The sequence below is a fragment of the Drosophila simulans genome, chromosome 3L (genome assembly GCF_016746395.2).
Source record: "Drosophila simulans strain w501 chromosome 3L, Prin_Dsim_3.1, whole genome shotgun sequence".
In the NCBI taxonomy this organism is placed as follows: domain Eukaryota; kingdom Metazoa; phylum Arthropoda; class Insecta; order Diptera; family Drosophilidae; genus Drosophila; species Drosophila simulans.
The window spans coordinates 20,406,119-20,432,386 of NC_052522.2; the positions used below are offsets into that span (position 1 = coordinate 20,406,119).

Here is a 26,268-nt window from a genome sequence, read left to right on the forward strand (position 1 = left end):
TGCGAAGAGCGAAGTTTGAGTACCCTTTTAGAGTAAGTAGGTAAAATAATAATATTATGAATCATACAAATCTTTATTCCGGTTGCTTGTTTAGTAAAAAAGTTATCCTAGATACGTTGAAAATTATGTAACAGGTTGAAGAAACAGTTTCCGTCCCTATAAAGTACATATATTTGCTTGTGTCCGCCCGTCTGTCCGTTTGTCTGTCCGTATGAACGCCTCGATCTCAGGAACTATAAAAGCTATGGAGCTAGGATTAAGTATCTGATAATAGCATGTTCTTTGTTTTTTTGGCTTCTTTGCAATATGACACTTTTAGAAAGATGATTTTAAATATCCACCACCCTTTCACAATTAGGTTTAGATACATTATTTATTAAGCTCGTCTTTGGAATGAAGATAAATTTTTTGCATTACATTTATATTTTTATAGTGTCTGGTCATTATTGTTTTGATTGCCTTGTCTTATCAAGTAAGTGTCCAATAAAATTTTGTTATAGCTCGATTTATCTCGTAGGCTATCCAGTGTATTTCAATCATATAATTTCCCTCTGGGAAGGGCAGTATTTTGGTGATCTTATTATTTATGCTATGATATGACATCTTATCCAGCACAATATCATGCTGAAATGAATATAATATGAATATTTACTTAATACACTATGCGTATACCTACGTTAAAAGGACATGTGTGGTTCATGTTGGAATACTCTTTGAAACAATTATAAAAAAAAAGAGCGACCGGATTGGAATTCGGCGATTTAAGGAATTTACACGCATCCAAAGTCGCATTGTAGAGAAAAGGCTTATATCCAGTCAATCGTTTATAGAGACCAAAGCTTATCTGAGTTAAAGAATAATAACTTATTATATTCGCTTTAAATATAATTAGACATATTTTAAGCAGTATACCTTGACTTTATATATGGGTAGCTTTAGGAGGTTAACTTTAATCGAAACATATTTGTAAGATCGGTTTACAGATTTCAGATAACAATATTCAATTAAAGCAAAGTTCTTATCCAGAGACTCGCACTGAACGTTTGTAAATTCCACTAGGGAATAAACCTAAAAGTAGTTTTTTTTAAATTTTTTTTTTAGTATTAACAATTTGTTACCTCTGTGAAATAATATGTAGAGAACATCAGAATGGTAATGAACAAATTCAGCTTTATTGCCATTATAACCTTTTGGTGTGTGTATTAAGCTGGCTAATAAACTTGTACAACACTTTATCTACAAACATATAAAGCAATTATAATTATAATGCAGTTATACAAAGCACAAAAGTAAAAAATTAAGTCTGATACGTGAACGTTGAGTTCAAACTATTCACCTTTGTGATGCGCTTTATTTAGTATAGTTTAATGACTATTATAAGTTTTAAATGAAACAAAAGGTTGCTTCCGAAGCAAATTTTTGTACAGCACTTTATTAAATACATATATTAAAATTTAGAGCAGTGGTTCAGAACAGATTTTATTCTTTACTATGACAGTCTATGAAGTTTTAAGCGAAATAGACTCATTACTGATTTTCGGCAATTACGGACCTATTCGGCATCAAGCTACAAAACGACAGCAGAACAACACAGCTCGCTGATGGTTTTAAAATATTGTTGAATCCATTAAAAACCTTTTACATTAGCTCAGTTTGAACCCATCAATTAAAAAAGATAATACTTATCAAGGGAATTACCTATTATTCAATGCTTATATTATCTAATTATCTTTTAATTATGCAGGTAATATATATTGTGTATGAGACTTATATATATATATTTATATATGTATATAAAACATCCGATCACAATTGTTAAACTTAATAAACAGGTTATTATATTAAAATATCACCACAAAACAAAGACAATAGGTCTATGCTCTATAGAGCATGCATATTCTTGATCAGGATTACTAGCCGATAGTATCGGGCAACGTTTGTCCGTTTGTCCGTCCGTATGAACGTAGAGATCTCGGGAACTACAAAATCTTTAAATTTGATATTAAGCAAAGACATTCGAGAGAAATGATTCAGTTTGTTTCAGAACGCTACCACACCCACTTCCAACGCCCACAAACAAGCCGAAAGTATCACGACGAGATTTTTCATTTAATTTTTTAAGGCCAATTCTAATCGATATGCCATAAAAATTTTGTGTTTTTCCCTGAGTAAAGGGCATCTAATAGTCGGTTCCTTCTTGTTCTTATGTTTTGATTATACAGTTAACCATTAAATATTAATCTTCCAAACCGATTCTTCTTTAATGTTAAATAACTGACTTTTCAAATTACCTTTATACTTGTGTATTTACATACCGGTTCAATTCAATTCAATTCAAATTAATTCAACGAATAAAAATAGCAACTTTGGGGTTGTAACCGGTGGAATCTTAATAGATTTCCCACAACATAAATATTTACTTAATAATTAACACCGATCATTAAAAGTCATTATGCAAACCAAAACTACTCAATTTCATTTCGATTTGGATTAGCCCCAAACATGTGCAACACAATTTCCACCAATTTTTCTGCATCAGTTCACTATTTAAATACCATTTAACCGTAGTTAAACGAGCACTGCTTTAATTATCCAAATACCAAACTGTCTACTTCTGATTTCATTCCAGCACATCCATCAATAGCCAAATCCTCTCTAAGCCAAATTCGAATATGTAAATTCAATGCGATTGAATGGGAGTTACACAAGTGTTGATATTCGCAAAATTAACAAATCAAAACCGGTAAAATATTCGTTATACCTTCGAAATGCTTCACATGTCAGTGAATAATGTGCTGATGCTGCACTTGATTTGTGCCACTGGAAAAGGAGGGAAAATCAGAAATGGAAAAATGCCCTTAAAAGCTAATGAGTTTCAAATAAATATAATAAATGTATGCACGTGTGCAAGGATATAAAATGCAAAATCAGTAGGACAGGATAGACCAAAAAATCCAAAAACAAATGAACAAAATGGCACACTAAAGTTTACAAATGCAAATAAGATACTAAGCAAAGTCAGCAGCTACAAATATGTCATAAGGCCAGGGAAAGAGACAGCCACATGCGACAGACAGAGATGGAAGCGGAAGCAGATAGACAGATGCAAATGAAAGGAAAGAGACGGGTAGACGGCTAGTGAAAGGGAGAGCACGAGCTGACAAACGAAAACATTTATGAGCGCTTCGTCCGTCTGTTGTTGACTTTTACAAAAGAATTGTAGAATATTTTTTAGCTATATGTGGGTATGCAAAATATTCCACGGCATTCAAATGCACCGAAAAAAAAATTAATTCTCCAAACAAAAAAAAGACGTTGTTAACAATTTTAATGAATATTTATGTGCAATTCAACTAACCGAAAGTTTGCAAACTTTCACATAATACTTAACTTTAAAACAGCTAAATATTATATGTTTGATCTTCAAGGACATATATCTTTGCTATAAAAACGATTATTATGAAAATCTAGGATACGATCCTGCTTTTTTCCTGTGCACGTGTTTGGCACACGCATACACATGTAGCTACAAGCTGTAGCTCAAACACAGGAAATGTAATTTGCATAAGAATAACACACAGACATGGGGTAGGGAAATTGGGGAAATTGGGGAAAACAGGAGGCGAATCGGGGCGAAAACCATGTGAATGTGGCTGCCAAGATATAGAGGGGCATATGGCACACATATTGAAGAGTAGTCTATATGGGATGCGAGGGGCGGAGTCTGAAGTGTCCTTTAACGAGATTTGCATCTCATCATAATAATGTAAATGACGAAGAGGGCCAACAGAGGAAAATGTATGGGGTAAGCAACATTTTGGCCTGGCCGCAGCACAAGTTTGGCCAAAAGGGTTTTCTATTTAAGGCGGGATTACATACATTACATATCGCAATGAGGCCCATTCACTTTGGCTCAACGGAGACGAAGCGATTCAATTAGCCTAACCACTTTGGACTTCAATTGGAATTTGGCCCCGGCAGCAACAGTTGAAGTTGCACAATTAAAGTCGGGTAATCCTGGATAAAACTCAATGTATTTGGCCCATGTGCCACAGGCAGAACTTAAAGGAATTTTGATTGCCTCATAGTAAAGTACATAGAAATGTTCTACTCGCTTCATGGTATTGAATGGAACTGATGTTTTTGAAATAAATGTCTTGTTTGTTTGCTTTCAATCCGACTTGAAACATTTTTCATTGTGTAGGAAAGTCAAGCTCTCAAAAACATACGTCTTGTGGTCATTAAGAGAATTGGCAAAAATAAATCGATTACAGCAGCTGAGTTTTAAGTGGAACATTTTAAAAGTGGATTTAAAATATCTGGTATTGATGGCATGTTCTCCCTCTTAAGTGAACTTTATTTGATTTTATTTTTAGAAAATGCAATCTTTCCTGATTTACATAAAAATTTTGTTTCAATAGCCCAACTAACTCTAATTTGTAAATTGTTATGCTAGTCCTTTGCTAAGTTGCACTGTAATAACACTTGAAATAAGACTAAATTATATCTTTAATTAATTAAATGAAAAATTATAAGCTAAATATTGTGAATATTGTTGAATTCCACTCTAGTTTTGAATAATCAATTGTTGTTCAAATGAATTATTCAGATTACTGTAACGCATATACTAAATTGGGTGATGAAATCACCTCTATTTGCATGGAAATGAGATATAAATAAGAAAACGAATTGCTGTTGCAAACTTAAAAGACTACGCAGGTCATAAAAATGTTTAGTTTATTTGGAGAATTCAAAAAGTTAGCACCGGTATGAGAGTCTTCGGAACTATTCTTCTGTTGGGTAATCAGCTTCTTTCATATAAATAATCCAATTATATACATTAATTTTATTTTTCAACAGCAATTTTAGCCCTAGATGTGTGCAATGCAGTAAAATGTGTTTTAACGTGTCATACATCAGCTGGCGACTACGAAGTCATTGAGATATAAGTTGTGTGCGATCTTTAAAGCTATAAACTATAACGGAGCATTAAATGAATGTTGGATAATACTGCAATAAAATATATATTGGATTTAAAATCATTATTCATACCTGTGGAAACAGATGAATAATTTACGCTATTATTATTGGTAGTATTGATATGCAATGAGTTTTTCTTATTACGTCTGTCTCTTCTATCCAATCGAAATCTCTAGTCTGACTACCAACCGCAATAAATTACAGAAATCAAATCTTATTGCTCTTCATCTCTTTATGACATTTTCTTGTGCACATTGCTTTTCGGTCGACAAAATCGAAACCAAGTAGCTATAGCTTGTTACAATGTCAAGTTGATTTTTCCGATGATTCTTCAAGTAGTTCCTTATTGATGACCATCAGTCGGGAATAGCTGGGCATCAAGGAAATCCCTCCCACAGAAATTCCTCGAACAAGTTTTCAGCATTCCCATCTCGCCTTGGTTGCCAATCATTTACTCACTTTCGATACCATTCGAGCTTAAGATTAATCCGGCATTTGTTTCGGGATATTCGCTTGAAAGTATCACCTTATTGATGACCCAGTTTTCCGGGAGGGGAGCTGTTGCGAAAACCCTTTAGTTTGGCCCGTCACCTACGGCATGGCAATTTATTCCTCAACACTCCCGCTTCGACGGCAGGACAAAGTTTTGTTTCTCGGTTTATGGGCAATGGCTTCCAGGACTCCGGCACTCCGGCACTCCGGCCACGTCCAATATCCAACCATGCACGCAAAAGTTTGCCAAAAACTTCTCTCGAGTCTAACAAATTCAATTTGTCAGGCCTGGCGCGCCTCGGAGTGCGGCTAATCCATTTACAATTTCAAAGTAAACAAACAAAATGTATCTGCAGCTCGAGCTGCTCGGCATCCGAAGCTCGGCATCAGCTCGTCGAGACATTTAGCCCCGGTTTGAGTTTGAATTTCGTTGGTATTTCCAATGAAAATGCAGCGGAAACTTGACTGCCAACAGCCAGCCGACTCACTTGGTAGTTTATGCAGTTTGCCCTGCCTACTTTTCACACACTCGAACCAAAATACTTCAAATGTTCTCGAAAACAAAAACTGGGAAAGACTGGGAACATCAACAGTGAGTATTGCCCAATTATTTTGGCAAACAAGGTACATTTTACGCAAATTCAAGTGTTTCTTTTCAAAGTTCTCAAAGCTAAGAAAACTTTTGTTGAAATAATTGCATTTTCTACCAGTCTCTTTGGCCTGAATAAAATGCATCAAAGCCATAGACGGAGTTTATCTAATTAAGGTAACTATTTCATAAATATATACCGAAATATTAAATATAATACACTTTTATTGATTAGGTTAAACTAGTTGGTTGGTTGAAGTCTGTGAACGATTCAAACAAACATGCTTGCATGTAACTCTAATCTACCATACCATTTTTTTCAGTGCAGGTGAAAGCAACGACACGGTACTTGAGTGAAATAAAAAGCCCCATTCTTCTTACACTTTTCGCCTTTGCCCAAATAAACAGCCAGCTGGTGGGAGGCGTTGGCGAAAGTTTATTTGGCTTTAAAGCAGCAGTTGCTATCCTTTAATATTCTACTCCTGAATTGGCCCAAACAAAAGGAAAACTGTGTGGCAAACTAAAGCTGTGCGTTCCTGGTGCGAAATACTTATTCGGTGGGCGTGCCAGAGCCGACAGCCCATATTTTAGTTGGAATTGGTTTTTAAGGCTTAAGTTCTTAAGTCCTCAAAATCACATTTAAGCCTTGATTTATGAGTTGTGAAGAGGGAATTTGTGAATACTGAACGTTGAGTAAATATTGCTGGATTTAGCTAATAGTTAAAATTATTAATTCTTTGCTATCGGGCACTTAAAATTGCCATTTAAATTGCTCACAATTGGGGCATTCGAAAAACGCTTACACGCCCGGGGTTCACGCCTGGATTTGTGTGCCAAGTTTATTTGAATTTAATTAACTGCTTACAATTTAATTGCTTTTTCTGGCTTCATAAGTGCCTAGCTTTTCCCATACATTTAGAGCAGCAAAATTGTCAATTAAATATCACGCATACGCCCTGAGTGTTTACTTATTTGAAATGTTAACGATATTATATATTCAATAAGCAATTACTTATTTCTTAATTAAGACTAAAATTACTTCAAGCTTGAGAGCAACAAATCGGTCAATTAAATATCGCGCATACGAGACGTGAGCACGATTTCCTCTTAACCTGAATTTAATTAAAAATGGCCCAGCATTTAATGACTTCCGTATGCCACTTGCGGTATTTATTTAAATAACAACCTTCAATAGCTCATAGTTAAAGTGGGTGGCTGAAGTGAGGCCCCTTTGTAAATTGTTCAACTATATAACGCGCATACGGCCCGTGGACAAGTTTCCTTTTCGATTGCCGCGAATTACCCTGAAAATTCAATTCGACGGCTTGGCATCCAGGCAAGAAATCTATATATAGCTATGTACTAATGTACATATATATACGTATGTATGTTTATATATTCGCCTCTGTGTTTTTCCCTGTATTTTCGTGTAATGCCAACGGCGGCAATTTCTTGTACAACAATTTGTGAGTCTGCTGCGCTCAGCACTCACGTAATGAGCATAAACTAAAGGCCAACACCCACACACTCACAACAGGGCCCACTAACACCGAGTTGGCTAAGAGAATATCGCGCTGCCGTGCACATAATTGGTGCAAAAAGTTGGAAAATTATCACGGAAGCAAAGCCGAAACACGTACATACATCACCGTCGGCGGACGCGAGATGGCATAATGTGAGAGGGCACTTCCTCCGATCCTGCACTTTCCAAAAACCGGGACTATGCTTCTAACAAGACCAATAACTGGGAAATTAAATGCCACTAAGACATCCGTTGCCAGTTAGTCATTTTTGAACGAAGCTAAAATGAAAGGAACAGCATAAGTTTAATACGCGCTATTGTTGCGCTATTTTTTAGGTATTTAAAGAAGTATTAAGAAATATATTTAAGTTTGTTACAAACATTTTTATTTCCTGCTCTGCACTCTATATTATTTTAATTATTTTTCTTATTTATATATTTTATATAGTAAGAGTATATATTATTACATTGCAGCTTTAAAGTTTTGCTCAGTGTTTTCCCCTCACATTTTCTCGTTTTTAGGCCATTTTAAGGCGGAACACCTTGTGACCCGGGATGAGCCTTAAATATCCATCGCCGGGAGCTGGGTGCCGGGTGCCGGGAACCGGGTTCACTTGGCCTTTGGGCGGCCAACGGCCAAAATTTATTGAAGAAAAGGCGACTGAACTAATCCCCGACCCTAATTACTCATAGAGCCCGTGGGTTACAAACCTTGTCCAGCAATTACATCCGTGCAAAGTCCTATTCGCCGGAACGGAAAGGCGGAAAATGTTTCACTTTATGTTAAACTGAAGAGTTTCCGCTTTTCGGTTTTTTTGGGCAAGCAATTAGCCCGGTCATAGTGATTAAAAAGTGGAAATGCTTAAGTCAAGTTGATTACATGACGATTGCAATCTACAAATGTGTGTTGTATTTACTGAGTATGGAAAATGATTAAAAGTGCCTGAGTATGAGATTACTTACACTAATAGTAAGTAAGTAAGTAAGTTAAATAGAGTAATATAAAAATCCTTTGATAAATCCTGGAATAGATTTCAATGGCATGCATGTGGTATATTAAATTCCCTTTACTAGTTAATTATCTTAGTTATTTTTAACTAAATTACCCTTATTCAATTGTGATATCTCTCTTGGCGACACATTAATTTACCTAGAACTGTGGCAAAAAGTAATAAATTTCACCCCTTTTCTCGCAGGAGGCAAAAAAGTTCATTTGGTTTGCCCCAAAGACATGTTGATTCACATTTAATTTAGTGTAAAAAGCAACTTCTTTTGCATTATTATTCATGTTTACCAACTAATAAAAAGCAAAACGTTTCACTTTACGCCGAAACTGGGGAAGACTTTGAGCCCCATGGCGACTAAGAATTACACTGGCCAGCAAGAGTGCTATTAAGTGAGCATGGTGTGTGTGTGTGCGCGCTGGCCATTAAAAAGTTTTCCTTTACCTCGACCGCCATTCCCCCGCTTTCCCGCTTTTCCGCTCTCCAGCTGCTTCTGTTACTTACTGGGTGGATAGTTGGATACTGCTCCCGATTCCGATTCAAATCCTGGTGGTGCTGCCATTGGCACCTGTGTGTTGCCAGTTGCCAGTTGCCGGTGCAACTGAAAATACGTTTGCATATGAATTTTTCAAAATGTTTTTTCCGCTGACCTCGTTTACGGGTCAGAGCAGCTATGAAAAGTTTGCCCTGCAAACTAAATTGCCGTTTGCAAGCGGCGGAGGGAAGACGCGGTAGCCGGCTTTGAGTTTTCCTTTCTTTCTCCTCGTTTTTTTTTATATTTTTAACATTTTTTCTTCTAGGGCACTGCGCTGAACCCACTTCTTGTTTTTTTGTTTTTTTCATTTTTTTTTCCCCCTTTTGCACAGGCGGTGCAGCATATTGAAATGCGATTACAGGGGTGCCCTGGTGGCTCGTGGATTCATGTTCATTAAACATGCATAAACTCACACTAGCGCACACCCACTCACACAAGCACAAGCACAGTGACACGGACACGGAGAAAGTGAGACGGAAATGGTTGGGGGATAGAGATAGCGAAAAGCTGTACGCTTGGAAAAATGACTGAGGAGTGTTTTTAATCCCTATTTAATTAGGGTTGGCCAAAGGGAAAAGTTTCAAAATAAAAGTGTTAGGTAAGATGAAACTTAATATCAATACTGTGGCATCAAGTATTATTTGTAGTAACCTTTTATTACCAATGAAAACTTTTATAAATTACCTCTTTTTTAGGATTTAATACTCAGAACAACAAATTATTTAAAGTGTAGGAAATGACTGAGCTTGTAGGCAGAACTCTTAGAAACTAAAGCATTTCCAGAACAGATGTCCCCAGGCACAAGTAAACAGTTTAAATTTTCAAAGCAATGTGCTAATTTAAAATCAATTACCCGACGTGACGACGACACTTTCACCAAAAAATACAAGAACACGGCCCAAAAATCCCCCCGCCAGAATCCTCAAGTGCTGGCAGTGAAATTACAAACAATAGGCGAGCAAATAGCAATTGGAAATGCGTACAAGTCAGCAATGTTTGGCAACAGTTGGTGTGAAAAGTTTGTGCCTGTCGAAAGTGAATTTACTTACGACAGAAAGTTGCAGCCAATACCAATACCAATGCGAATGGGAAAACATCAAAGCCCCCAGGCAACGGCATCTTTTCTATTGGCAACCAATTTCCACACACCGAGGAAAATTATTTCGCAGCATTGAATTGATATTTAATACAGGAATATAAGGAACTATTTACACATTATTTTTCTCTCTGCAAAGAAGACGCTTGAACAAGAAAGAAAGTTTAGCTTCAAGATACGCGACTCAAAGATACCCGGTACTTTACGAACCTCCCAGTACCTGTTACGTCCTTTTCAGCAAGTGCATCATACCCATTTATTCTACGAGTAACGGGTGTAAATATATAGGCTTGGGGAAAAACTTTTCCTAGTGCTACATTTGGCGACACAGCAAACTGCCGAATTGAAGCCATCTGCCTGTGGTTGGGTGGGTTTAGTGGCTTCAGATGGTTTCGGGTGGCTCCTGGCTGGTTTCCCACCAAGTTGAGGTGGACTTAGTGTCATGTCTTCTTGCCTCCACGAGTTCAGGCACACATATGTACGTTTCCCCGAAGGCTGAGGAAAATTGAGACTGGTGGAGAGCAACAGTTTTTCGTGCACTGAAAAAAAAAAAACTAAAAAAAAATTCGGGAAGGGGAAGCTGTTAGAGAAGACCGTTCCCTCTTTGTTTTTTGTAAAATTGAATGAAATGGTAATTCGGTTGAACTACTCAAAAAGTCTTGAAATTTAAGTAGACAGCGTAAAAAATGTGAAGTCTATATATCTAAACGTTGTAAGAAAAAAGGCCAGCGCATTGACAAAATCAAATGGGCATTTTCTCATGCTCCAAAAGCAACGAAATCAGCTGGAAGAGCATTATTATAATGTCAAACATAAAATTATACACTCTTTCGTAAACTATTTTTGCTCCATTGATTTTCCTTGGAGTGTTTTCACATCCGCTTTCACAGCATACACAGCATATATACATATAAGTATATGCGATTCAACAGGCCCACATTTTCCCGGACACTTTCCATTCCTTTTCTTTTTATTCGACTTAAATAAATACATTCAAGTGGATATAGCGGAGGGTGTCAGTGCCACGTTCTTTATGGTAAAAAGTTCGGGCCGTCAAAGAAAAGTCGAGTGGAGTCGGCCGGGTTGGGCAAATATATGTGTTTGTTCAGACACACTCGCACAGAAGGACGTATGTATATAATTTAGTGAACTTGAAACTTGCCTCCTGTTCGTCCTGCGGCATACATATACACTCTTATATTTGTATATCGGATGTCAAGGAGCTGGCCCCTTCAATAAAAGCAGATAGAGGAGGGAAGTAAAGTGGGGAGCTGAGGGCAGTTTCATGCTAAGTAATTTATATCGGCGCGTACAGTGGTTGCCGAAAATCTGAAGACCGAGGGATTCTTGCTCCATTTAGTTTATTTAATTAAAATTAATTGCTTCGTCCTTGCACTAAATGAAATTCTCTCCAATCAATTAAGTTCGCAACTATTACTCATAAATTAAGCAAGTGCCCGCACACCAAGACGTTCAAAAAGTTGTGCACTTAATAAGATTTTAATTTAATGTTTTCCGGAAGGAAAATCACAATTATGGCAAAATATTCAAGCTGCAAAATGCCTTAATCAAATTGAAAATATTTTGGTTATTCTTTTAATAAAAATGTATTTTGCCTATAGCAGTATTAAAATACAAAGCCCTTTGCTTTTACAGCAACTTTTAAAGAGACAAAGCAAATTTATTGTACAATATTTTCGCTTGAATTAATAAAAAATCTTATGAAATGCCACAGTGGTCGTGTGTTCATGTGGCAAGAACACACGTAAAATAAAATGCATTATGTGTGTATGACGCAGCATGGCCAAGGAAGGCAGAATCGGCTTATTAAAGATTTAAAAAATATTCCATGCAACGCATCGGGGAGCAGGAAATTGATATGCACTTACCGGCAACACGAAAGTCAGAGGAAAAAGTAAAAGGATATCAGGATATGAGAATGAAGCTGGAAGAAAGGCGATTCTGGGCAGAAAGAAGCTGTGCAGCTGTAAAGTATGCTAAGAATCATACTGGAAGAAAGAGTTCAACTTAACTAGTTAGTAATACTGCAAGAATATGTAATATGCAAATAATTATAGTGATATTATTAATATTATTAGAAATGTTATTATTTAAAATATTATTATAATAAAATTAAACCACCACATCTTTTTGAATAGTGTCGAGTGGTATATAAAGGAATAAATCATGTAATTAATAAAATGGTCAATTAATGTAAGGTCTTAAGCCCCAATTAAATATTTAATGCAATTGTAAGAAGGTGTAAAAAAGAAGGATCGAGTAGAATGTGAAGACTATATAGACCGACCGGAAATATAGTTCCGTTCCTCATTTTATCTCTTTTCATTGCTTTTTTGTTTAGCCAGCTGCGTGTAAATTGAAAGATAATAACGAAGGCGGAACAGGATACGGAAACCAGGTGAGCGGAGCGGCAAAAATGAAGCGCAGCAGAAAGATGTACCAGAATGCCAAAGGAAATCAATTCCCCCTCCTCGCATCAATCACACATGGAGTCTGATTGAAAGCAAATCGCAGGTAAACAATGGATATAATGATGATGGGGAGAGCGTAATCGATATCCTTGTTCGCTACTCCTTCGAGCATTTGATTAAAATTTGTCAGTTACCCAATGCCGGCCGAATCAATCAATTTCAAAGACAACAAAATTAACGTTCGACATTTAATATATTTCACTTGAGCTCTCTGACGTCTTTTTACATTACATAACATATAAACAAGAAAGGAAATATCTTTGGTAACTTGTGTACACCGAATGGGAACCTTTTTTGATCATAAAACAACGAAACTATGGTTTCACTTTATTTTTCGACCTTCGTTTTAAATTCGAAACTTTAGATTGTCAAAGAACTGGTGTACACCGAATTCGAAGCATTATGATCAAAAACAGCGAAGGTTCATTTCCGGTTATTCTTATGTCACATATATAATACCCTCAATGAAAAGAAGACTTTTCAAAAATTGTGATGCTGACAACCCTAAAACGAAGTTACTTGTTTGCGTAAAAACATTCGGATGGACAGACGGACATAACTATATGAACACCACTGTCGATATTGGTTAATAATATAAACATATACTACAGGGAATGTGAATGAAATCAATATAGCCTCTGCTATCGTATTTTATTTATTTCCAAGTTCAGTTAAACCAGTTGATGTTGCTGTTGCCTTCCAAAGTTTAAGCATCAACGTTGTTTTGTAATTATAATATTTCTAAAAATATATGTATGTATGTTCAAAACCTATTTTTTGATTTCAAACATGTTATGTTTAAGATCTAACAATTTTTATCATGGGTACAACAAGTGTACATATGTGTTTGGTGGATTTCGCACTTACCGACAAATTTAATGTTTGTACACTTTCGTTTCACGACCACAGCACCGCCGAATTTTTGAACGAGTACCTCAAATCAAAAAAGCAATTTCACTTTATGACACTTATCAAACGCTTCACGCAACATAAAGCAGCCGGACACTAAATAATTCTCGTTCAGAGTGCAAAATAAATCGCATGCGAAATAAACTAGTCTAAACTGCAATTCACCTGGAATCGCAGAAGCATCCTGGCAGCTGGCCAACTATCAGCTGATTCTGAGGGCGGGATATTTGAGTGAGGAGTCCATAAGTATATTCATTTATTATATTGTTGTAAATGTATTCTTTCCTTTACTAAACAAATCAAATACATAAGTTATTTTCAGGAAGATTCTTATGCCAAATCAATTTATAATTACTACATTTTTGAGATAAATGTATGTTTTTCTTATTACACTTTCGAGTTTGTTGAACTTTTATGTTCATAAAATAGCTGCCATATGGGAAAGTTTATTTGTTTATTTGCTCAGCGTCCTGCGGTAGTTACTTTGCTGGGCAGAGGACCCGCCGAACGTTTCAGGACTATTTTGAAGTTCTCGCTAACCGTGTAGTCCTCTTTAAATACCACAATCAGATTAAGTTCAAACTCTGAAAGGAAGGAATATAATAAATATTGCCACGCGTAATAATAAATAACCAATACAATCCTCACCGATTTTGAAGTTCTTGGTGAGCAAAGTGGGGCAGGTGAACAATCTGGGCAGGACCATATGGATGGGAAGTTCTAACTTCGGCAGCACATTGCCATCGGCTATTTGAATGGTCTGGATTTCGGTGGCATCCTTGGAGTAGCCCTCGTCGCAACCGCAGGTTTCCACGCGAACCAATTGCATCTCAATGGACTTAATGGCCGCCTCCGTGTGTTGCACCGTAATGCTGCCTGTAATAGGAGTTGTTACGCAGAATTCACTTCTGTCCAGACGCCCTGTGATGAGGAACCTGGGCATGGACAGTCTCTCCTTGGCGCTGGCATTCTTCTGCAGTGAGTCCGGACTCAAACTGAAAGGAACCACCTTCTTTGAATCCTCGCTTAGAGGCACCGGTTTGTATTGCACGCAGAACTGCTGGATTTTGGTCAACGCTTTGCCCAGGAAATTCCTTTTCACAGTGCAAGTGAGTTGGTAGTTCACGTTGATGAAAACTCCGTGGTATGTTTCATAAAGAATTCGCGGTTCCTTTTTGCACACCAAAGGCAGTTCAAAATGGAACTCCGAACGGCCGGCGCTCAGTTTTCCGGGCGCAGATAACTCCAGGCTATTCTGCAGCAGATTAATGGGTTTCACCGAGTTATAGAAAGCATCGAAAAGCCCAACGGTCTTAGCACTTAGTTGCAGATTAACGATTCCCTCCAGATACAATATAATTCCTTCGTGTTTTGTCTCCTGGGCGCACTGAAACTGCACGCAGCCCAATAGCATCTCCTAAGGAATATATGTTTCGGTAAACTAAGACCTTAAGTAATCGTTAATTACTTACATTTTCATGGTAAACCTTATTCTCTCTCTTTAATTTTATATCGAAGAGCAGTGAACTCATTTTAATCAGCAAATGAAAACAAATATAACAGCTGTTGTATCCTACGGCGATCTGGCATCCCTGGCACCAGCTGTCCGGCAAGTGGGCAGTCCCAAAATCGAGGAAACGAAAACAATCTCGTTTTTATATAAGTTTAATTTAAACATTTTCATTTAATAACAAATGCCTCGCAATCAAAACGCAGAGCGGGATAATCCCTGCCTGAAGGTTCGTTTGCTATAAGAAAGTTAATAAATAATTAATTACATCTTTACAAATAGGAACAGGAGCTTTCATTCAAATGCCTCAACCAAAACAATTTTGATCGCGACAAGTGCGAAATATATTTTGCCAATTATAACAATTGCAAGGAGTTCTGGGTAGGTTCTTCAATTAAAGTGATTGTTTTATGAACTACATTTTAATATTCCTACAGAACAAAGTCAAAATCGAAAGGAGAGCAAAGGGAATAGCTCCTTATTTGCCGCCCTTGGAAGAACGCGATGGGATTAAAGCAGAATATATGAAAGGAAAACCCCAACAAAGTTGATATGTGTATCTTCCTATTTAATACTTTTGTGTATATAAATATATAAATATCGGGCACCAAAGCTTGCACAACATTAGACCTCCTTGTTGTCTAAAAGGCTCCCTTTTACATGAAGATCTAGATATTTTGTTATGAATAACATTTGTATTTAACTAAACTTAAAAATCGCAAAGTTCACTTATTCAGCCTTAGCTGTGAATAGCGTCGGCGCCAACAATTTTTAAAGCGGGCATGGACTCCTCCAACATGACCGTGGCCAATTCCAACTCTAAAGTCTCCTTCGGATCATTCAGGATCAGTAATTTAAGCTTAGGAAAACGATACAGACAGGCCAAGCCATTGGTGGTGATTTGGGTGCCCGAGAGGTCGAGCACTTCGAGGTTAGGGAAACCACCTCCCGAAATCCTATCCAGACACCAGTCATCAAAGCTTTCCACGTTGTGAAAGGACAGGAACTTAAGGGAGTCCAGGCAGCGCAGGTTCTCCAGCCCCTCGTAGTAGAGTTCCATGTTATCACACCTCAAGGCCTCCACTTTATAGCGAGGATCGAACTTATTGGGCAGGTTGAACTCGCCATCCTTGGAGGCCCGGCGCCAGTGGGTATCGTTGATGAACTTGACGGCCCCGCCGCGGTACAGTATGAAATGCGCCGCAGCCAGTTCGGCGCCCAGAACCTTATGCCTTTCCGGGACAAACTGCTGCATGTGCCGCTCAATACGCTCCTCCCGGTTCTCCCACCACTGTCGTATGCTCCGCGGACTTAGATCGATGGGCTTCTGCATCATCACGATGAAGTCTGAGGTTTGCTCCGCATTGGAGAACAGCTTCAGCTTGCTGTTCCAATCCTCCGGCCGGTCGCCAATCGGAGTGCGCCACTTAAGTTTCTGCTTATCCGCTGCCAATTCCGAGCGGATCCTCTTCACCGTCGCACTGACCTCCTCCTCCTCATCGCCCGGCTGGGCCTGATTTGTGGGCACAGTGGATGCCGATCGCAGGCCGCATCGCCTTAAGGAGAGAAGTCCACGCGACACGCGCTGCAACATCCTTCGAGTGTGATATCAATATATAAATTTAGTGGGTAAGTGTATTAGAGATGCGCATGTTATGTGAACTGCGGCGTGACTCACGACGCGATCTAAACTCTAGGATAGTGGCTTAATAAATTACCTGATTACTCTAACTGCGTTAGGTTTATAAGTAAAATTAAAAAGCGAATACATAAAAATAAAATATTTAAGCCAATATTTAATCACAAAAATTACGATTTAACAGTCAGATATGTAGATATTTTCACAAATTGCTTGATATATTTAAATTGTGCCTGACTCACGAGATGCGCGCATGGAATCTCAGCAGCTGATGCATCAGCTGCTAGCACTGAATTTCTCGCAGAGTTGGCAGCACGAAACCGATGCGACGCCATCTTGCTTTGGCACGCTGAATTTCACATTTCCACCACAAGAAAAAAGAAGAGACAAAAGAAACGCAGACGACCTTTGCTGAAGTGCGTGAGATACCACCGAAAAAACGAGCTAAATCACTTAAATGCTGATTAACCGCCAGCCAAACGATTGAAAACAACGGCAGCCAGGCGAACGCCGCATAAACCTGCCGACAATTACGTGAACCAACGCAAGGGCACCCGTGCAATTGGCATTTTAATTGGCGACTTTAGCTGCGAACGGCGCGCCGAAAATGGTCAATTCGTCTGGCAGCGAGGATGGCCAGCTGCGGAGCCCCAACGATGTGCACTATCACAGGTGTGTATTACCCCTGGGGTCCTGGGAAAACTCAGATATTCGGTGTTCTCAAAATGCGATTCATGGAAAATTGTTGCTGCATACATACATAAAGAGGCGTACACATATACACACGGGTGCTGGTGGCGCGGCGAGAATTCCGCTAGAACTCTAGCCAGATTTCCTGTGGCATCCCGCCGTTGACATATCTCGCCCATTCATACAGCTGTGTTAATGATAATAGTGGTGTTTAAAATAGGGGCTTAAAATTGGTTACGGGTATTTTAAAAGAATACCCTAAACATTTTTTTATCAATAATTGGATCTACAAAGGTCGATTGTGTAAAAAGTTTATGTTTGAAACTAATAATATTGAATTTTCCTTACTTTACATCTACCATTAATGGTTAGGATATTAATTTAGAAAATTACTAGTCATGTTAATGCATTGACTTCATTGGCGAATCCAACTATTATTTTGAACACACGTGTACGAATAACTGTTGCATGTGTGTATGCAGAGAGTGGACAATTTTCCACCAACCATCTTTATAAGTTGACTATAATGAATAGTACATGCTAATTCTTTAATCTCGATACGAAATTTGCGTATGTACAAAGAACATTCGCCCCCAATATATACATGTATATCACCCCAACATCCCTTTCGCGCTTGTTTGCTCTCCTTGAAAATGATAACCAAAATACCAAAATCAAAAGAAAACAAAACCAATTTATGACGATTTAAAACCTATTGATTTTATTGAACCGTTTAATTGACTTGAATTTTTTCGTTGCAAATAGGCCAAAAAGTGTGTACTTGTCCCAAGACCGAGGCGCGCGATGGCCAACAACAAACCTAATAATAATCGTAATAAAAGTAAAAATAAAAACCAACCAAAAAAAAAAAAACAAAAATGCTAAATAAAAACGAACGAAAAAGTGCAAGCTAGATGCAAAATTCGAGTTTAAAACTGTGCACCTGCAGTGTCAACGGCAGACGGGACCGAATCTTCTCAAGCCAACCTACATTAATCTCGCTTGACCCGCCGCTGTCAAGTTAATTGTGTTCCGAGAACCGAATACAGAAAACCCGAGATTCGCAATAGAGATCCGATAAGCTCCGAACCGATGGATCGATCAATTCGATCCCTCTCATGTGCTGCTGGCGGTAAATTGTAATACTCTGTAATAATCTCAATTGAATGAAACACACACAATATTGTATTTATACTACTTTGCTAATGCCTCTTTCCAAGTCCTGTCTCAATGTCTTTCGTGTCTCTCTGTCTCTCAAAAGATAACTACTCCCATTCCCAGCAGGTTGCGCAGTCAGTCGTGTAAGTGTTTGCATTTTACAGCCCTTGGAAGCTTTGGAGCTCCGAGCTCCATGGAATAGTTACGGGATCCGGGATCAGGTAAGTACTCCATTTGATAGCACTCAATGGTGGGTCGATTTTTAGTTTTGTGTTTGTATATATTCCTATTAAAACAATTTATAAAAGACTAAGCTTAGAATAAAATTACTAGATTCACAGACTTATGCGAACATTTGTTCATAAACGACTCCGTGATTACTTGTCTCCATAGCTTCAAACCTTGTTTACTTGCCCTCAATCGACCCACCAAATTTCACCCGTTGCTGCTCAAATATGGAACAAAATCGCCAATTATCTGAGCAACACCGATTCGATTGCCTCAAATAAATCACTAATGATTCGCTTATGTACTGCACCAAAGTTTATGTATCTAATCTCGAAAGAATTCCAGAGCTAGCGTGGACTCGAGCTTTTAAGGTCTCCAAGGGCTAGAGTAAAATGTAATCCAAACACCGACTGCAGCAAAACACGCAACCTGCAACGAGCAACATGCAACACGGTCAGAGCAGCGACTGTTCTACTGGGTCTTCGGCAGGCATCGGTCCAGAATCATCAGCAGATGGGACGGACACCACTTAAAGCATGACACCATAATTTTGGACTTTCTCTCTTACTTTTAGCCGAGGCGAGGAGGATGAGCACGAGGTCGACGCTGATGCTTTGTACATACAACCACCGCAGGCCAGCCGAGAATCAGGATCCGGTTCCCGGCGTGAGAAGAAGAAACATTCCCGCGAGCGTCGACGCCACAAGGAGCGCGAAGACGTGGGCGGTGCTGCACTAGGACTAGAACGGGATCATCGATATGACTATCGGAGTCGGGAGGAGCACTACCACCACCACCATCGCGAACGGAGCAGCAACGCGGCTGCAGCTTATGCGAAACACCACCTAGGCCATGCCTACCATTACCCTCAGCCGCCTCAACAGCAGCAACAGCCTCTACCGCCGGCGCCCAGCTATGCTGCCCACCATTATCATCATCACCAGCATTTAAGTGGAGCTCGACCTGCTCCCCGCGATTACCATTCCCATCCATCGGGCTACCATTCGGGCAGTCGACACGGCGAGTACCCAATGGAGGAGCCAACGCGTCGCAGCAGTAAATACGCGGAGAGCAAGGATGCTGAGAGCCTGGAACAGGATCTGCGATCGAGGTTGCTAAAAAAGCGGCATAACTACGTTAAGGATTATGAAACGGAGGAGAACTATGAGCATCGGGTCGAGAGAAGTGATCGCCGGGAGGGAGGACGCAAAGAGCGGGAGCGGACTGGGCGAAGTACCCACAAGCAAAACCGTCACGACCGAGTCATTGAGCTGCTGGACAGTCCTGAGCAGGAGCACCACCATCAGCACCAGCACAAATCGCATCGCAGCAAGTGGCGCGAGGAGGTTGAGGTCAGCAGACGAAAGGTGCCCGAGGACTTGGAGCTGTTGGCTCGCAGGGAAAAACTTCTTGCCGCTGAACGGGAAAGCCGCCAGCGAAAACAGACGGCTCGTGAGGAACTGGAGGCTCGGCGGGAGTTGCTCCGCGAGCGAAACGAGCACAGTCATGCACTTAGTCCAACAACAGTGGCTGCAAGTGTAACCGCAGGTCTGAACATTCATGTGAAGAGGAAGTCCAAGCCGGATGACTATGAGAAGGAAATCAAACTCAAGAAACGGCGGGAGGAGGATATCGAGGTTATCCGAGATGATGACGATGAGGAAAGCGAGGAGAGCGACTCAAACGAGGAGGTTCCTGAGCAGGACAGCGCAGGAAGCGCAACAGAATCTGGAAGTGAAGACAGCTATGCTAGCAAAAAGAAGAGCAAGATTAAATCCAAGTCTCAACTGGAAGACGACGACGAGGATTTACCCTTGCCCGACAGTCCACTTAGCGTGGGTGAGCTATACAAGTCGCCCAAGCAACGTCAGAGATCTCGCTCTGTGAGCTCCAAGAGCAGCTCCCAGTCCAGCCGAAGCACTCGGTCCAGATCCCGTTCTAGAAGTCAAAGCAGCCTGGAGGATGAAGTAGATCGGCAAGACGCGGGGGCAGCTGCCTCACCCAGCAGCAGCACGCGTAGCGAGGAACGCGGAATGACCCAAGAGCAGACGGAAGAGAAGTCCGAGGAGAAACTCAAAGAGAAACAAAAGTCTTTGGAGGAGCAAATTCCGTGCGATGACAAGGGCGTTCCCCTGCCCAACTATTACCCCGGTGTGCAGGGCTGCCGGTCTGTGGAGGAATTCCAGTGTCTAAACCGCATTGAAGAGGGAACCTATGGAGTGGTATACCGAGCCAAGGACAAAAGAACCAATGAGATTGTGGCTCTTAAACGTCTGAAAATGGAGAAGGAAAAGGAGGGATTTCCCATAACATCACTCAGGGAGATCAACACTCTTCTCAAGGGTCAGCACCCGAATATCGTGACCGTTCGCGAGATCGTGGTCGGATCCAACATGGATAAGATATTTATTGTGATGGACTATGTAGAACACGACCTGAAATCCCTGATGGAAACGATGAAGAATCGTAAGCAGAGCTTTTTCCCCGGAGAAGTGAAATGTCTGACGCAGCAGCTTCTCCGGGCGGTGGCCCACCTCCATGACAATTGGATATTGCATCGTGACCTGAAAACCTCCAATCTCCTCTTGTCTCACAAGGGAATTCTCAAGGTGGGTGATTTCGGATTGGCCAGGGAGTATGGATCGCCGATCAAGAAGTATACCTCACTTGTTGTCACTCTCTGGTATCGTGCACCCGAGCTGCTTCTCTGCTCGCCGGTTTACTCCACGCCCATAGACGTCTGGTCGGTGGGCTGCATTTTCGCCGAATTCTTGCAGATGCTGCCGCTCTTTCCGGGAAAATCTGAAATCGATGAGCTTAACAGGATCTTTAAGGTAAGCTATGGTTGACCATTAATGTTTATGTATTAAAAGCAGCTTGTTGATTAATTGTTAGTATTAACTTTGAAATTCATTTTCCGAGAATGCTCATTGACTTTTGATTTATTGTTTTAGGAATTGGGCACTCCGAATGAGAAGATCTGGCCCGGATACACCGAGCTCCCCGCCGTGAAGAACATGTTGTCGCAGAACTCTCAGTTCACCGAGTATCCCGTCTCGCAACTGCGCAAGCACTTCCAGGAGAAGACCTCTGAAATGGGTTTATCGCTGCTGCAGGGTCTGCTCACGTACGATCCGAAACAAAGACTGAGCGCCGACGCGGCACTGAAGCACGGCTTCTTCAAGGAGCTGCCATTGCCCATCGATCCCTCCATGTTTCCCACCTGGCCGGCCAAGAGCGAGTTGGGAGCCCGTAAGGCGCAAGCCTCGTCCCCCAAACCGCCGTCCGGTGGCTCGCAGTTCAAGCAGCTAGGCCGCGACGAGCCTATCATCGTGGGACCGGGAAACAAGCTCTCATCTGGGATTATCACTGGCAACAAGAAGAGCCACGGAGCTGGTGGATCGTCGGCTAGCACGGGATTTGTCCTGAATGCTGGACTAACGCAACGCCAGTTGGCCATGGGACCGGGATTCAGTCTGAAGTTCTGATTCTGTGTGTTTTTAGCCCATTACGATTACGATTAATTGTTATGTATAGTTAGCGATGTAAGAAAAAAATTTCGTTTAATTGTATGTGTATAAATATTGTTCCATATATAATTTAAAAAGCCATACAAAACAATTGCGATGTATAATCATTTTTCACTTCAAGAGCTGCAATCCCATGTGGGTGGGTCAATTCAAGGAACATGAAAGTTGGCTATAAACATATCGAAGATTGCTCCATCGTTTTATTGTGTAAACAACTTTCCCAGGACCAAAAGTCAACCCACCCTCAACACTTCGAATGCGTCCACACCTGTAACTTTAAAACTTAGCCTAGGGGAATACTAACACTCTACCTGAAATGCCTAAGTGGACCACAGATAGAAGTAAGTGCTTTGCCACGTGGGAATGTAATCTTTGAGGGGTTTGGCCACCACCTTAGCAATGGGCACACTTGTGGCCACAAAGTCGAGGATCCGCTCCAGTCTGGATTTGGTGAAGCTATCATAGAACGGCGATCGGACCAGGAAGTACATGATGTTTATGCATCGCCTGCTCAGCTCGAGTTTTTGTTGCTTGGACATGAGGTCGCGATGCTGACGGTAGAGGTGAATGCTATACAAATCAATGGATAATGCCACCATATATTGCTTCCAACTTCTCCGGCCGAACAGCCCCATGGCGACCAGGTGGATTAGTGGCTTCGATATATACAGGTATTCTGCTTGAAGGAGTTTCCTAGGAATTTGCGTCTTCGCCGCTTCATTGTTGTCTATATGAAGCTTGAAGTCGCGGTATTGCAGGGGAGGAGCACCCTCCACTTTACGAATCACACGGCCAGATCGCTTCAATTGGAAGGTGATGGAGTGCTGGGACTGCAGCAAATCGTTCGTGGAGGAAGCCGCACCATCCGCCGAATTCTTCCTCTGCTTGCCAATGGCCCTTCGATTCAGTGCGGCGATGGGCGGTGAGGTGATTATATCCGAGGTGGAGTGTTTCAAGATAAAGAAACGGCCCGCTGCCTTGAAGGCCTGTATTAGCGCTATCACCAGCCACTTGCCGGATTGACCGAAAAGCCGGCGGGCTGATATCTCGATGAAAACCTCGCTATATTCGAGTGTCGTCAGCGTGACCTTTAGACGGTAGCAAAGTTTCGATTGCAGTTGGATCACCGAATTTTTCTCGGCATTGCGAGCCTTTTCGATGATCCGATCGTTGTAGAACACCAGCATGTTGGACAGCGTGTACACCAGCTCACTGACCACATTTGATGAGGAAATGCGACCTGGAAGCCGGCCAAAGAGATGAGTCTGTAGGCTCTATGTAAACAAGGAGTTCACTTTACCTGCTATAAAGTAGGATACCCACTTGGCTGTGGTCTCGAAATCTCCCACCACGTCGGGGTTTTTGCCCACCCACGCCTCGTACGCCTTCAGCATGTCCTTCAGTTTGTCCATTATATCCGGAATATATTGCCTGTTCCTTCAAATAATAAAAATAATGAGGTGTTTCGGTCTACAGGTAATCAAATCTGTGCAGCTGTGGTGTTTTGGCGTTTTGGATAAGGCGTTAGTGCTTTCATGCATCACAAGATAGAAGGTGGCGCAATATGAATACATATATGAATGCAAACACAGATAGCATTGATTAAACGATTTGGTGAATAAAATTGTAACAAAAATAAATACCAAATGCGGTGCTTAACTGCAATTCACCAAGGTCACGAGCTTATCGCCTTAAAAATTTAAAATATTATTATAATAGAAAAAAAATAATAATTAAGGACACGCCACCAACAATTTGTAAGAACCGTGTTTGGCACATCTGCCACCAACCTTCCATAGCCCCTTTTAATATTCTTCAATGTAAATATATGCTTGTTTAGTCTCGGCATCTTAATTCAAGTTTTCTGATTCTTTGTACTGCAGTATATTTTTATTGGGACGTATTAACAATAGAAACATATTTTACCAAATTTTTCTGAAAAAAAGGTTTATCCTAGTTCCCATTTTTATTACGTCACAAATTACCTGAATTTTATTCGCTCCCACATTATAACCGCTGAAACGCTAATGCATTAGTAATTTCGAGAGCAGCAAAGTGTTTGGTCACACTTTTGTTTTTGTGCACTTTGCAATCGAATTGCTCGTGAATTCGGATTCACTCCGTTTTCGTGTGGATTAGCTAGGCAAGATTGAATTAAGAGTCGATATACAGATGTCCAGCAACAACACAGACACTGGGGACACCACCGTCATGGCAACGGCTACCTCGGTGCAGCACGATGTCGAGGGCGACGTAGATGAGCAATTGCCCCGAGAGTCGCTAGTAATATTTGTTCAACCCCTTCAAGTTTACCTAATCTATAATCCGACTATTCGCCGCAGATAACCACTGCAGTCAGTTTTCTACAAAACACCAAGGTGCGCCACACGACACTTATCCAGAAGCAGCAGTTCCTACGGTCCAAAGGTCTCACCGCTCACGAAATCCAGCTGGCCTGTGAACGGGCCGGCGTTTTCACTCAAGACCCAAACAATCCCAATCCCAGTCCGAACACCGTCATTAGCATTGGATCCCAGTTGCACGCGCTGCAGCCGCAGCCGACTGCCTTGGGCCGGATCAGGGAAATCATCCATTCAGCAGCCCTGTTCAGCGGAGTCGTCTACGCAGTCTACCTCTTCTGGAAGGTGAGATGCAGTGGGATCTCTATTTCGGGGTCTTTTTAAAAGATTTATTATATTTACTCCACCAACTCGAGTGCGAATTTAAACATCACCATCTTGTCTAAAGCTAAGATACATATATATTTTATGACACTTTTACGAGACGACGTTGGATTTACTTATTATTTAACACATTTTGTAAAAGTGTTAGGACCCATAAATAAGTTTTAAGTGGTCCACAAGTCAGTTCAAAGTTCATGATTGCTAATAACTTCTAAAACCTGTATAACTTCAGAAATACATTGCGCCTTACCTGTTCGGCAAGCCCAAGAAGAAGGCGGTCGATGAAGTCCTGGACGACATAGACAAGAAGGTGGAGACGCGCACCAACGACCTCAACAAGGAGATTTTGGCGGTCAGGGATCTGATCACCACACAGCAAAGGGAACACGCCCAGCAGCTGAACCGCGAATTTAGTAACTTCCGCAGCGATCTGGATGCCATCAAGGGCCTGCTTTTGAACCGAAAGCAGTTCGCCGGCCCTGTGGCCCCGATCGCAGTGCCATCCATTCCCGCTTGGCAGTTGGCCGGCTCCCCGCACCACCATCACCGGCACAGCGGTTCGGACGACAACGAGAAGGGCGATGATGCTGGATCCGGGTCCGGCTCGTCGGAGACCGAGGTGGTCACCAAGAATAGTGACTCCAGCTTGGAGATCATGTAATGCAATCAGAATACGAGGCTGGCTATATAGACGTAGTATATAGTTAAGCTGTAAATTGATTATCCCCTTAAATGCCTTCAAGACTTTTTGGTTTTTTTCTTTGCGTTTATAGCATTTAAGTTTTCTTTATAGTCAACAGCTAATCCATATCCAAAAGTACATACACACACTCACATATACACACTTATGCGATACGATGTCTATACAATGTAATAATAAAAAGTTTACATAATAACAGGTTTGAATTGAAAGAAACTGTTTAATTAAGCGCAAAAATGCTTTGTGTTTTTTTTTTTGCTTATCGGTACATACGGGGTGGGGATAGCATATCGGTTTAGACAATAAATTTCGACTTAGACGATAATTGGTTTCTAAAAATTTTGCCGAGTGCTACTTTCTATAAATTGGCTAAATTCCCTTAGGTTTGATTTAAGATTATGCGGGGCGGAGCGCCTCGAGGTTTGGCCTAGAAGCTTCTTTAAGACTCCACCCAGATCCTAAACGGATTTAAATTATTTATTTATTGTGCGGTGCGTAGTTATGGTTTTG

The 26,268-nt window shown here is 40.7% G+C and overlaps 8 protein-coding genes and 1 long non-coding RNA gene across 13 annotated transcripts; 5 read left to right on the top strand and 4 right to left on the bottom strand.

Moving 5' to 3' along the window:
- Positions 1-82: 82 nt before the first annotated feature.
- On the bottom strand, positions 83-1,347 carry LOC6738897. The gene is made up of 4 exons (XM_002085656.4): positions 1,119-1,347; positions 913-1,068; positions 677-844; positions 83-624 (listed from the first exon to the last, which is right to left on the bottom strand). The coding sequence occupies exons 1-4, from the start codon at positions 1,179-1,181 to the stop codon at positions 469-471; spliced, it is 543 nt and encodes a 180-aa protein (XP_002085692.1). The 5' UTR covers positions 1,182-1,347; the 3' UTR covers positions 83-468.
- A 3,364-nt stretch (positions 1,348-4,711) lies between these two features.
- On the top strand, positions 4,712-5,192 carry LOC120284794. Its single transcript, XM_039293821.2, has 2 exons — positions 4,712-4,800; positions 4,861-5,192. The coding sequence occupies exons 1-2, from the start codon at positions 4,770-4,772 to the stop codon at positions 4,947-4,949; spliced, it is 120 nt and encodes a 39-aa protein (XP_039149755.1). The 5' UTR covers positions 4,712-4,769; the 3' UTR covers positions 4,950-5,192.
- Positions 5,193-5,699: 507 nt separating this feature from the next.
- Positions 5,700-6,804, top strand: LOC27206827. Of its 2 annotated transcripts, none has more exons than XR_005544030.2 (3): positions 5,700-6,064; positions 6,183-6,238; positions 6,297-6,804. It is a non-coding gene; the product is annotated as an uncharacterized LOC27206827 (long non-coding RNA). The 2 variants fall into 2 exon arrangements; XR_001600156.3 differs by having other exon boundaries at positions 5,701-6,064; positions 6,134-6,238.
- A 7,054-nt stretch (positions 6,805-13,858) lies between these two features.
- LOC6738899 (vacuolar protein sorting-associated protein 26C) lies at positions 13,859-15,216 on the bottom strand. The gene is made up of 3 exons (XM_016169165.3): positions 15,092-15,216; positions 14,268-15,036; positions 13,859-14,203 (listed from the first exon to the last, which is right to left on the bottom strand). The coding sequence occupies exons 1-3, from the start codon at positions 15,149-15,151 to the stop codon at positions 14,082-14,084; spliced, it is 951 nt and encodes a 316-aa protein (XP_016032721.1). The 5' UTR covers positions 15,152-15,216; the 3' UTR covers positions 13,859-14,081.
- LOC6738900 (coiled-coil-helix-coiled-coil-helix domain-containing protein 7) lies at positions 15,217-15,756 on the top strand. Its single transcript, XM_016171829.3, has 3 exons — positions 15,217-15,358; positions 15,412-15,510; positions 15,567-15,756. Exons 1-3 carry the CDS (start codon positions 15,314-15,316, stop codon positions 15,678-15,680), a joined length of 258 nt encoding a protein of 85 aa, XP_016032722.1. The 5' UTR covers positions 15,217-15,313; the 3' UTR covers positions 15,681-15,756.
- Positions 15,757-15,804: 48 nt separating this feature from the next.
- Positions 15,805-16,814, bottom strand: LOC6738901 (distal membrane-arm assembly complex protein 2). Its single transcript, XM_016169164.2, has one exon. It carries the CDS (start codon positions 16,721-16,723, stop codon positions 15,869-15,871), a length of 855 nt encoding a protein of 284 aa, XP_016032723.1. The 5' UTR covers positions 16,724-16,814; the 3' UTR covers positions 15,805-15,868.
- Positions 16,815-17,027: 213 nt separating this feature from the next.
- Positions 17,028-22,465, top strand: LOC6738902 (serine/threonine-protein kinase PITSLRE). 4 transcript variants are annotated; one of them, XM_016171831.3, is made up of 4 exons: positions 17,028-17,184; positions 17,244-17,440; positions 19,419-21,678; positions 21,799-22,465. In XM_016171831.3, exons 2-4 carry the CDS (start codon positions 17,376-17,378, stop codon positions 22,330-22,332), a joined length of 2,859 nt encoding a protein of 952 aa, XP_016032725.1. In that variant the 5' UTR covers positions 17,028-17,184; positions 17,244-17,375; the 3' UTR covers positions 22,333-22,465. The 4 variants fall into 4 exon arrangements, 3 of the variants coding, with proteins under 3 accessions (XP_016032725.1, XP_016032726.1, XP_016032727.1); XM_016171832.3 differs by adding an exon at positions 18,224-18,590 and having other exon boundaries at positions 17,042-17,440; XR_005544029.2 differs by lacking the exon at positions 21,799-22,465 and adding an exon at positions 18,224-18,607 and having other exon boundaries at positions 17,037-17,440; positions 19,419-19,556.
- LOC6738903 (peroxisomal membrane protein PEX16) lies at positions 22,391-23,911 on the bottom strand. Its single transcript, XM_002085662.4, has 2 exons — positions 23,675-23,911; positions 22,391-23,614 (listed from the first exon to the last, which is right to left on the bottom strand). Exons 1-2 carry the CDS (start codon positions 23,784-23,786, stop codon positions 22,695-22,697), a joined length of 1,032 nt encoding a protein of 343 aa, XP_002085698.1. The 5' UTR covers positions 23,787-23,911; the 3' UTR covers positions 22,391-22,694.
- A 465-nt stretch (positions 23,912-24,376) lies between these two features.
- Positions 24,377-25,970, top strand: LOC6738904 (peroxisomal membrane protein PEX14). The gene is made up of 3 exons (XM_002085663.3): positions 24,377-24,657; positions 24,717-25,019; positions 25,291-25,970. Exons 1-3 carry the CDS (start codon positions 24,547-24,549, stop codon positions 25,717-25,719), a joined length of 843 nt encoding a protein of 280 aa, XP_002085699.1. The 5' UTR covers positions 24,377-24,546; the 3' UTR covers positions 25,720-25,970.
- The last annotated feature ends 298 nt before the right edge of the window (positions 25,971-26,268 follow it).